A 12,778-nucleotide genomic window follows, 5' to 3' on the forward strand; every position below is an offset into this window, starting at 1 on the left:
GCTTAGTGTGTTAATAACTGCTTTATTAACACATATTCCTGTAGTAATTCATGTTAAAGTCAGGTTTTTATAAAACATTTTGTAGTTGCCAACCATCTATTTTTGTGATAGGTTAGGTAGATAAAGTTCCAAATGTATGTTTGGAACATTCAATCCTGTCAATCATTCTCATGAATCCATATGAGCAGAAGTTTCTGCGTTTCTTTCTCTATGTAGTACCACAATCAGGACTGGATGGGCAGGCAAACACATGGCAGGATAGTCAGTAAAGCACAAGGGTTAAATGTAAATATGTTTATTTCATTTTAATAAAATATAAAGAAAATGGAATAACAAAGACAGTGGTCAAATGTTGTGTAAATACATGTGAATACATGCAAATGAGAATTCATGTGAGTACATGTAGTTGAAAATTACAGTGAGTGAGTACATGCCAATACATGCAGGTTAAAATTACATGAAAATACATGCAGGAGAAAATGACATGTGAGTACATGCAGGTTAGAATACATGTTAGTACATGTGAACGGAGATATTACCCCCTTAGAATTTCATATAGCTCTCTTTTTGTGAAAGCATAGGTGCCGTGGCTGTAGAGGCCCTCCATTTGCAAGCGATCATCTGTGTTACAGAGATAAATGACATGTGAGTGACATTTGATCACATTATTGTCAAATTCTAAACTTGAGTAAATCTATTCAGAAATTCAGTTCAGCTTGTCGACACAAATCTTTTCAGCAGGGTAGTCTGTTAAGGAAAATCATTAGAATAGACTTGTTTCTCACCTGTAGAATTAAACTGCAGGATGTGATGATTAGGATGGCATATAGCAGAGGAAGTGGGCCTACATCATATTTGACAGCTTCCCGCTCTGAAGTCTGGCTCTGGCTCTGAATCTGGCTCTGGGTGGATGCAGTGGGGCAGTTTGGAGTTTCTATGAAAGAAGATAGAAGATTTAGTTTTAAATGACCTCTGGATGGCAACCTAAGCCCATTTCAGTATTACTTTCACTGAAAACTTGAGCCATTCCTGCTGAAAAAAATCAGCATATGCTGGTTTGGTACGTTTAGATGGTGGGATGCTGGTTTATGCTGGTCCTTTGCCAGCATATGACCAGCATAAACCAGCAAAGGACCAGTTTAAACCAGCAAAGGACCATCTTAAACCAGCAAAGGACCATCTTAAACCAGAAAAGGACCAGTTTAAACCAGCAAAGGACCAGCATAAACCAGCAAAATGACCGGTTTAAACCAGCAAAGGACCAGCTTTAACCAGCAAAAGGACCAGTTTAAACCAGCAAAGGACCAGCATAAACCAGCAAAAGGACAACCAGCAAAGGACCAGCTTTAACCAGCAAAAGGACCAGTTTAAACCAGCAAAGGACCAGCATTAACCAGCAAAGAACCAGTTTAAACCAGCAAAGGACCAGCATAAAACAGCAAAGGACCAGCATAAACCAGCAAAGGACCAGTTTAAACCAGCAAAGGACCACCATAAACCAGCAAAGGACCAGTTTAAACCAGAAAAGGACCAGCATTAACCAGCAAAGGACCAGTTTAAACCAGCAAAGGACCAGCATAAAACAGCAAAGTACCAGCATAAACCAGCAAAGGACCAGTTTAAACCAGCAAAAGGACCAGTTTAAACCAGCAAAGGACCATCTTAAAACAGCAAAAGACCAGCTTAATCCAGCCAGCAAAGGACCATCTTAAACCAGCAAAGGACCAGATTAAACCAGCAAATAACCATCTTAAACCAGTTTAAACCAGCAAAGTACCAGCTTAAACCAGCAATGGACCAGCATAAACCAGCAAAGGACCAGCTTAAACCAGCAAAGGACCAGCTTAAACCAGCAAAGGACCAGCTTAAACCAGCAAAGGACCAGTTTAAACCAGCAAAGGACCAGTTTAAACCAGCAAAGGACCAGTCTAAACCAGTTAAGGATTAGCATAAACCAGCAAAGGACCAGTTTAAACCAGCAAAGGACCATCTTAAACCAGCCTCCCAGCATCAAAACATACCAAACCAGCATATACTGTTTTTTTTTTTTTTCAACAGAGATGTAGGCCAATGTGAATCATTTTGTCATTGAAATTTTTCACAGTGTTCCAAATTTAGTGGATGAGGCCTCCACCTGTTTGACAACAGGAAGCTGGCGGTATTTAACGGCTAACCTTCTCATCTCTGAATATTGTTTTTTCACAGTTCTTTTGTCTTTTCAGTTCTTTTGTCTTTTTAAGCGCTTACGTTAGCACACTTGCGTCATAAATCTACATTTTCAAAGAAAAACATCATTCTCGTGTAAAGTCAAAGTTTCCACCGGTAATATCAAAATGTAGAGCAGTAAGTGCTGCAGAGTTGAATGTGCCGGGGAGGCCCCATTTCCACCCACTTGACCTCAGGTGACAACAACATTTCCTTGTCCACTCTTTTATAATCTGGCTCCCTCTAGCGCTTTAACTATGAACCACGGCCAAGTGTAGTGAACGCTATATTTGAATTTGCTATTAAAATAATATTACCGGGATAAGATTTTTAAAAAAGTATGATGACATAGAGTATTTAATTTAAGTGATTACGTTATGGCTATCTTCCAAAATGCATTGTTTGTTTGTTATTTCAATAATAGTTATTAGTAATAGCAATTAATACAAAAACACACTATTGTTATAGATCATCTATACATTGACAACTGTACAAAAAAGGTGAAACTGTGGGGAAACCACATGCAAGAGACTGAAAACAAGACTAGGTTATCGCTTACCTTGAATGTAAACAATAGTGCCGTTCCCAAGCGTTCTGAGATACGGAGGAGGGAAGAGGATCTCGATCTCACAGCGATAGATGTCTGTGTCGTTCCCTCGCAGTCCAGCGATCATCATGTCCACTCTTCCAGAGCTAATACTCCCTCTGCAATTAACTGTGCCATCTGATGTGAAGTAGGGCTCGGAGAGGTTGACATAAGAGCTGCAGATCCTCTCACGGCCGTGCAAACCTTTGTAAAGAGACACCTGCATTTCCTCAGGCTTTAACTTTGAACTGAAGGAGCAGCGGAGAGGGACTTCTCCCTCTTTCCCCACCACACGATATGGCTGAGACACATGTAGAGCTGGAAACAAAACAAAAAAGGTCTTCAGACTTAACCTACAGACTCACTTCCTTCTATTTTAGTTTTTTTCGTTCTGTTTGGGTGATTGTTTAACTGCACCACAAATGTCAAGTACATAAAGGTTTTTAAGTTTTAATCTGAATGAACAGTTATGACAAAAGTACTATTCACATTAAACTAATATAATATGCATATATAGAATCATATTCCAAGAATTCTGTCTGAAAATAAGCATCCGGATCATGTTGGAAGTTGTACATTTAGGTCAAAGTTTGACCTACTTTACTTTTTTGCTGCATATTAAAATAATCAGTCATAGAACAAGATATAGGCTACTTAGATAAATGCTTCATAAAAAAAAGATTAGGCTAATAAACTATACTTTAGTATTCAAGCAGTCTTGGCACACAGGGTTAAAGCAGATACCATCTAGACTATCTGTGCCTGAAAAGCAACAACATTTGAGGCTCAGCTGGTACTTACCCAATCCTAGCGGGATATATATAAAGATTTTAATAAGTGTGATAATCATTGTGTCATGTAATAACTGTGGAGGTATCCCCCCTGGCTCTTTATACTTGACTGAGTTCTGGAAACATCTTTGTGACATCAGTAACGTAGCAGGAAACCTCAAGCTGACTGCAAATGCCCGTAAAACTAAAGTTAAGTAATGAAGCCAATTTGCACAATATGTGTAATCAAGGGGAAAAAATCAAACGAGCAGAATGAGACTCGAGCAAAAACAGTACAATAGCAGTGGAACTGGAAAATTTGGTTAAGGGTGTGGTTTGACTCTCAGCCTATCATGAAGCCCAGTGGTCAAGAGATTATTTGACTCTCAATTTGGGGAAAATACTGAAATCAGATACACTTGAAATCAGATTCAGCACTTTCAGAATTAGTTCGATAAATTATTTTTATTTTTTGTTCAGTTGGTCAACATATCTACTGATCCCTTGTTCATTATTGCATCATATCAGATTATATTGGAAACTGAAAATGTCTCTTGGGAGTAATGTTCATTAAAGACTATTCCATTCTATATGGTGATACTTTATATTATGTGCCATTTCCTACTATTTACTTGTATTGCAATTCAAGCTTTTGAAAGCTATATGCTAATGCATTTATTGTGTACGTTTTTCTGTGAAACTAAAATTTGCATTCCTGCATGACATTTTGGAGAACAGTGGTTACCGTCTTGCCACCCACCACCCTCCTCTTTTTTCCTGTAATTTCCTGTCTCACTGTTGCTAACAAATTATACTGCTATAATAGCATATGTTATAGTTTACTGTGGGGTTCAGATTTGCATTTTGCATTGTATTGCATAATTAACGGCAATACTGTAATTACAGATGCAGTAGTTACAGACGCTAAAACTGAGGTGAGATAATGTTGATGTAGCCTACAACAGATCACGCATTCAACAAAAGATCTTGATTAGCTTGACTTTTTAATTAAATAAATTGCATTTGTCTCTAAATCATGATTTCAAATCCTACACAAGTTACACTGAAGAAATGCCAGAATGAAACACGTTTGCAACAAATGAAACACAGAGGGTTTCCTTTAAAGTCAGAGCGTCATAGTGTTTCAATGAAAATACACACCCACTGGGGGTCAAAACCTTTCTAATGTGGCAATTTGCTGCTCAAGCAACATTTCTTATTATAAATGTGAAAAAAAGGTGAAGTATCCATCAGTTAAAACTCCCTTCCAAAAAACAGCAATTTTGAACATGAACATGAGAAACATTAATTAAACATCTAACATGAAATCTTTTTACTGTTACTTTTGAGCAATTCACAATTTACATTTTTAAAATATATTCAAATGAAAAACAGTTATTTTGTAATATGTCACAATATCGCTGGTTCACATGACTTGTTGAGCATAAGAGACTTCATACAAAACATAAAAAATCCTAAATATTCCACCCTTTGACCCCCAGAGTAAATACACTATACAATATCTATAATATATACTGAACAGCAGTGTTGGGGGTAACACATTACAAGTAACGTGAGTTATGTAATCAGATTACTTTTTTTCAAGTAACCAGTAAGGTAACATATTAGTTTTTCATTTACAAGAGAATATCTGAGTCTTTTTTTTTACTTTTTCAAATAAGTAATGCTAATTACTTTGTTTCCAATTCAACACATTTAGTATTCCTCAAAATGAATACAAAATAATGCAAACTTAGAATATGACGCAAACTTGCAATAATTAAACGTTAAACAACACAAATATCAAATGCCTTTGCTTCTGACCTTTGATGATCCAGTTCAACCATACTAAGCAAAAATTACTTTAGACAAACATTTGTGTCTTTTTTATTACTAAATTGTGTTGAAATTTCTTCTGCATTTTACTGTACGGACGTAAATTTACTTTCCTTTCAGCCTGAGGCGTAGTCATTTCACGTTTGGTGTGAAAAGGCTTTTATATTTGCCAAAAATAGAACTATATATATTTTTTTTAAAACAAACAAACAAGCAAGCCCTGTCCAGATGTAAAAAGTAACACAAAAGTAACTTAACGCATTACTTTCCATAAAAAGTAACTATAACCTAATTAGTTACTTTTTTATGGAGTAACGCAATATTGTAATGCATTACTTTAAAAAGTAACTTTCCCCAACACTGGTGAACAGCAATAGATACAAGAACAATTAGTTGATCATTTAATACACTCTCTGGGCAGTACTGCTCAGCTGATAGGAGGTACAAATGTTGCTACGCTGCTGATATTTGCTGGATATTTGCTGCTGAGCTCATCGGCGTCGCTGGAATCCTCTCGGTCTTGTGTTTATGTAGGGATTCTCAGGTGGCTCTGTGTTCTTGAGTTTATACTGAAATATAAGCACCATATCAGCAATTTAGCACATGAAGCATATAAACCTTGATTTTAAAACACTTTGAATTGGCAATGAATTTATTTAGGACATTTGGTGTGAGGTTGCAGATGTGGATACTCACTGTGAGGTAACAGACGAAGACAGTGATGAACAGATCAAATGCAGCGATGACCCCACAGCTAACAACAAACGCAAGTGGAAGTGTCTGATCAATGGGACAAGTGACAGTTGGGCTGTCTATGGGCTGCAGAGCATCTGAAATAATGTAAAAAAATACTAAATCAAAAATTCTACTATAAAAGTGCTTTTTTAATATAATATTTTAATATGTTTTTTATTCTGTATTGGTTCAACTCGTCAAGTGAAGAGGTTGCAAGGGTAAAGTGACCCTGTTGGTCTTTTTTGGTTGGTGTATGCTATTTAAACAAGGGATTAGACCAATACCTATTCACTAATCAAATTATAAACTGGGATTAAACACATTCAAATGTGAATTAAGATAAACTACTTGTTTTTTTTTTTTACCTTTAATGAGCAATATAGTCTGGGAGGCACATGTCTTGATTTGTGTGTCGATTTTGCAACTGTAGAGTCCTGTGTCTCTGGCTTCAGCTCTTAGAATCATATATGAGACGGAGGAGTTTTGTACATACACCTGAAAGCCTTGCCGTGACTGATTTCTGTACACATCACTCAGGTTTGTTGAGTGCAGTTTGGTATCTCCCTTGTATAGAGAGATAGATGGTTTTTCATTCTTTGCAAGTGCTGGACAGGACACAAATGCTGTTGCATTTTCATCCACTCTTTTTATTTCGGCTGAAAGATAAAAGCACATATGCAAATTTAGTCTGGAAAGAGAAAGTTAGAGATTGAGGATGTGGTGCACTGCACATGGAGTTGGCTGTTTCCTCCGCTGCTTTTTCCCCCCATTTTTGTTGTTGTTGTTGTTGTGTGTTGACTTGTTTCTTTAATGCAAAGTCTAATTTTGTAATATTAATTTCAGTTATACAACATCTCTCTTTGATCAGTATTCTGGAGACACTCAGTTATAAATATCCACAAGGATTCATGTGCTGCACACCACATACATCAACTGCGCTGCAACCGAATTAAGAAGCAACAGAAAATCTCAAACCTTTGAGGAGACAGCAGCTTGAGGAGGATTCAGTAAGTTCAGCACAGAAGAGGGTAAGGAGAACAGCCATTGCTATGATCATCTGCTCAAGCATTTCTGCACTGCTGCTCCGAGCACGTGAATACAGGGGAATATGACTTCAGAGCTTTTACAGACAGAGGCACGGGTGATACGGGGTGAGGGGGTGGGGGCTGTTTCCGACCTGCGTCACAGTTTAACACTATGGAGGACTGAGGAAAGCAGCCAAACATTTGACAGGGGACTCAAATGGTTGATCCTTGTATGCATTTTTCTCTGGAGAAAAATGAAGTGTTGCCTTAAGGTTATCTTCTCTTATACTTAACCTAATAAAAACAATGAGTAAAAGAAGACAACTGGTAACACTACTATTATTCCAACACAATCAAACTTTGTATAAAAAGTAAGAAAATAAACACAGACTACATATTTTCCTCTGGTTTTTGAAAGCTGAAAGGTTATTTGGGGCATGAGTGATTTTCCCTTTCGCAGATTTTTACATAATGAGATAACATTTATTCATTTTTTTCTTCACTTCGTGCATTGAAACTTCTCGGCACTGGCACACACAAATACAGTGTCTTGCAGTGTAGCACTGCAGTGATAAGAGGAAATGAACGGAAACAAAAGGAAAGAAGAGGTGTTGCTGGCAGTGTTGTGGTTACATTTTACATTCAGAGTAACAAGTGGATTTTACCATCAGCATTCTGTAACATTCTGCAGCTGCTGACTGTTTTTACAAGCAAACAAAGGCTTCTCTACCTCTAAATGCAGTCTTGCATTCTCTACTAGTCTGTAAGTCCTTAAAAAATAATGTACAACCTGTTCTAAAAAAAAAATAGAAATAAAAATTTAATAGAAAATGATGTCCAAGTGGGAAATTCTAACTAATTATTACAAATTCTTCTTTATAATATTGCTTTGATTATCAAGAATGCAGTTTTAATGTGTTTGCATAGTACTTTATTTATACTCTCTACAAAATGTCAAAATCACTGATTGGTGCTTTAACTGCTTAATACATTCCTTACATATTTATATTGACTATACTTAAAATTGCATTAAACTAGCTTTGAAAATCACATGCAGTAACAGATATAACCACTAAATGGCAGAATAAACATGAAATCTCTCGCACCTGTTGTTTGGTTTAATGCTATAACACACAAGGCTGTGAAATTCACTTTGTATTGCATGTACATGTACACACACACACACACACACACACATATATATATATATAGTTTGTTTAAATCTACTATGTTCTTATATGATTTCATACTTTTTTCCTCTTTTTAATTAGTGACCCAGGAACACAAAAACTAATTTTGAGATATATATATATATATATATATATATATATATATATATATATATATATATATATATATATATATATATATATATATATATATATATATATATAATATATATATATATATATATATATATATATAGATTGAATAAATAAGCTTTCCATTGATTTTTTTATTTTATTTATCCTTTATTTAACCAGGAGAAGCCCATTGAGATTAAAAATCTCTTTTGCAAGGGAGACCTGGCCAAGATAGGCAGCTGAATTACATCACATCATTACATACGTACAAAGACACACACTCAAAAAACCATGAAAATAAAATATTAATTAATAGAAACAGTTTGAAAGCCAATTATGCACTTACAATGAAATCTCAATTAAAAACATTGACATGTGAGGGAGTCCAACTCAAAACATCTCATTCTTAACTTAAAAACACTCAAAGGAATCAATTTACTAAGTTTTAAGTTGTTCTGCAGCAAATTCCATGTAAAGGGAGCAGAATAAACAAAGGCCTTTTTACCCAGCTCAGTACTGATATGTGGGACAGAAAACAAGACAACAGCCTGAGAACGCAGAGAGTAATGACCAGCACTTTTTTTCATAAGAAGTGAACATAAATAGGATGGAAGCACACCAAGAATAGCCTTATATATAAATATGTACCAATGACAAAGCCTCCGTGTGGCCAGAGCAGACCACCCTACACAAGAGTACAGCTCACAGTGGTGGGTGCGAGCTTTACAATTAGTAATAAATCTCAGTGATGCATGATAGGCTGCGTCAATCATTTGAAGGCATTGAGCAGATGAATGCATATATATCACCATAGTCCAGCACAGATAAAAAAGTGGATGCCACTAACCGTTTTTTAACATTAAAAGAAAAACACAGCTTATTTCGAAAGTAAAAACCCAATTTTAGCTTCAACTTTCTCACTAGACAGTGAACATGAGGCTTAAATGACAGGCAATCATCAATAACAATTCCAAGATACTTATAAGTTGTAACAGTCTGTATTTCATGTCCGTCAAGAGTAATCACTGAAGGAACATTCAGTGGTCTATTCCGAGTGCCCGTGAAGAGCATACATTTGGTTTGATTGATGCATGGTTTGTTAGGATATGAAAATATTTGGCTGAGATACAACTATTTGAATATTTGGAATCTGAGGGTGCAAACAAATAAAAAAATGTAGAAAATCCAAATTAAGTTCTTAGCCATGCTTATTACTAATAAAAAAATACGTTTTGATATAGCCTATCAACAATAGGACATTTACAAAATATCTTCATGGAACATTATCTTTACTTAATGTCCTAATGATTTTAGCATAAAAGAAAAATCAATAATTATGACCCATACAATGTATTTTCGGCGATTGCTACAAATATACCCCAGTGACTTAAGACTGGTTTTGTGCTCCAAGGTCACATATAGTTTCATCACTTAGAATAGAGACCACAGAAATATGGTCATGATGAGATTGCAGTGGTCTCAGTTTCACATAGCCTAATGTTGACAAGTCACACTTGTTTGATGTGGCTAGGCTTCTGGCCTTCACTCTCATTTCATAACTTTATGAACCCCTAAACTACTAACATTGTCTGCACCTGTGGAATCACACAGAAACTTGTGTGTAGAAGCATTAAGCTAATTAAACTGATTGAAAAGGTGTTCCATAAATGAAGTCGATACAAAAGATGACATGTTCAACAAAAATAAGCCACTATTTAAACATTTATGGGTCAATAACATTATCTCCCTTGTAATAGTAAGAAATATTTTTGTAATTTACTGGTTCTCTTTTAATATATATATATATTCATGATTATAAACTTTTCAGCATAATCACTCCAGTCTTCAGGGTCACACGAACATTCAAAAATGATTCTGCTATGCTGTTCTGCTCAATAACATTACTTATTATTTGCTAATAAATTTTCAACTGTTGTGCTACTTTACATTAATGTGGGGACCGTGATATATTATTTAGGACTATTTGATAAAGAGAGAAATCAAATTAATAGCATTTGAAATCGATTTTTTGGTAACATTATAAATAAATTAATTCAACATTTTAATAATAAAAACACCTTAGCCTACTGGACCAATCTTGACTGGCCCAACTTTTGAACGCACACGTTCTGTTTTTCAAATGTACGTTCCATTTTTACACAGAACTTGTAGTAATTTCACGATAGAAGATTGAAAAAACTAATAGTTTTAAATATTTACCTCTGAACTACAGATTTAAATATACCAAATATGTAAAAAAAAAAAAAAAAAAAAAAAAAAACATTGTTTAGAGGACGCAAAGGCGAGATAAATATCAACACATTGCGCCCCGGGAAATGTCCCATATAGCTTATATAGTAAGTGCGGCCTAATGCATTTCAACGCATAGGCTACTTGGTACATATGCAGAAATTTTCACTGGTTGAGTGTCAAAACGAAGTGAGTCGTATTTCCATGCCTTGTGTGACGTCACCACGGGTAGGGCGCAATCACATGGATTTCGGGGCTGGACAGGAAACGGAGACGCAAGGAACGCGCATCGGTCCACAGCTCAGAACGGGAATGGAAACGGGAGAGGAACGGGAGGCTCACTTGTCTCATCATCATCATCATCATCAAATATAAGCAATCTGCACGGGAAGCGAAAACCAGATTAAGGTGGGAGAGGAGCGGGCATTCTGTCGCTGGATTTGTGCAACACATCAGTGGCTTTCCCCCCATTGTTACCGTTTCCTTCGGACAAGACAGAAGCCGCAGAAACCGTCGGCTGGTTTGCGACAGTAAGCGCTTACTCTTCATTTACACTCGCTGCTGCATGCGACCTCTTTCTGAAATGAAGATATTAATGAGCGGATCAGAAGCATGGCTTGTGTATTTGAAGCTGGCGGTGTATTATTAGCTCATTATCTAGAGATACACAGAGGAAAATCCAGGGAACAGCCCTGAAATACAGACAGCTGTGCAGTGCCTTCAATGACTGAATATGATGTGGGCTGCTCCCTTGAAAAATGTTATATTCGATAATAAAATACTGAAACGGTTAATGGAGGCATGTATAAGGAATCTGGAATAATGAGGTGCGATTAATCAGTCTGTCAAAGAGAGAGGAGGATATGCATCTCCATCTGAATGCATCTGCTGTTGTTCCAGCTCTTGAGGCTGGTTGAGATGTTTAACCTCTGATGTTTCAATTGGGTTTCCAGCATTTCTGTATCTAATGCAAGCCTCATTTTTGCTGTTATTGGTGTTTTTCCTCTTTGTACCTGGTGGAGTGTGTTCTGCAGTACCTCATACTGCAAACAGATGAGCTGTTGCTACATTGGACCTCCCCTCCCCTACACACACACACACACACACACACATTGATATGTTCAGGCTCCACCCTTTGCCATGACAGTTGTGGGTTAAGTGCCAGTCTTGGTGCCTGTAGAGTGGAGGCCTGTTTTCACACATTTTTTCCCAGCTTGTCTGAGTATGTGTAATATTTTACTTCAGTGAATATTTATTTTTCAGGCTTTGTTTCAGTAAGTCAGTCTTTGTACAGACACACAGTATTGTCACATCACATTTGGTATATTGCCACAATGAAACCTGCCATTAAATATTTAGAGTTTTTCCAGCATGCAAACACTAAAACAGTTCAACAGAAAACATTTCAAATGATAAAAAAACATTTAGTCAATTATTAAACTCTAAAAATTAATAAATTTCCAACTAAAGTAACTAGTTTTTTTTAAGCAATAATGCATTTCTTCAGCAAGAATGCATCAAATTCATAAAAAAGTGACCAAAAAGACTTTTACTAAGGACTTTTTCTATTCATCTAAGAATCCTGAAAAAAAAATGTATTATGCCTTGAAGAATTGGACAAAACTATACATTAAGATTATTAATCAGCACAACTGCAGCATTGATTCTAATAATTAAATTATTGAGCACCAAATCAACATATTAGAAGGACTTCTGGAGAATCATGTGACACTGAAGACTAAAGTAATGACTATCCATCCCATCATAAGAAAAATAACATTTTAAATTGCAATGAGATTTCAGTATGTGTTTGTTTACTGTATTTTTTATTTAAATAAATTTTGGTGAGCAAAATAATCTTACTGACTCCTGAACATTTTTGGAGAATTCAATTTACAGAAGTCATTATACATTTTAAGCATGCACATAATGATTTTTTTCTTCTTCCTTTAAGTAGACTGTTCTAAAAGCCACTTTTTAAACCAGTTGTTTCAGCCAACCCCAAACAATGCTAGTGTATTGGTCAAAACAATCCAAAATCATGTCTTTATTGCTCCTATGCCATTT

The 12,778-nt window shown here is 36.0% G+C and overlaps 2 protein-coding genes across 3 annotated transcripts in view; one reads left to right on the forward strand and one right to left on the reverse strand.

Moving 5' to 3' along the window:
- Positions 1-287: 287 nt before the first annotated feature.
- Positions 288-3,748, reverse strand: LOC127965358 (T-cell-specific surface glycoprotein CD28-like). Its single transcript, XM_052566138.1, has 4 exons — positions 3,593-3,748; positions 2,765-3,109; positions 786-934; positions 288-621 (listed from the first exon to the last, which is right to left on the reverse strand). The coding sequence occupies exons 1-4, from the start codon at positions 3,717-3,719 to the stop codon at positions 544-546; spliced, it is 699 nt and encodes a 232-aa protein (XP_052422098.1). The 5' UTR covers positions 3,720-3,748; the 3' UTR covers positions 288-543.
- Positions 3,749-10,960: 7,212 nt separating this feature from the next.
- raph1a (Ras association (RalGDS/AF-6) and pleckstrin homology domains 1a) overlaps positions 10,961-12,778 on the forward strand; it is a 62,824-nt gene continuing 61,006 nt past the window's right edge. For both annotated transcript variants that reach the window (XM_052566139.1, XM_052566141.1), the window contains exon 1: positions 10,961-11,241. The gene's annotated coding sequence lies outside the window, so the exon portion shown is untranslated. The remainder of the gene's footprint in view (positions 11,242-12,778) is intronic.

This window comes from Carassius gibelio, chromosome B9, assembly GCF_023724105.1.
Source record: "Carassius gibelio isolate Cgi1373 ecotype wild population from Czech Republic chromosome B9, carGib1.2-hapl.c, whole genome shotgun sequence".
NCBI lineage: Eukaryota > Metazoa > Chordata > Actinopteri > Cypriniformes > Cyprinidae > Carassius > Carassius gibelio.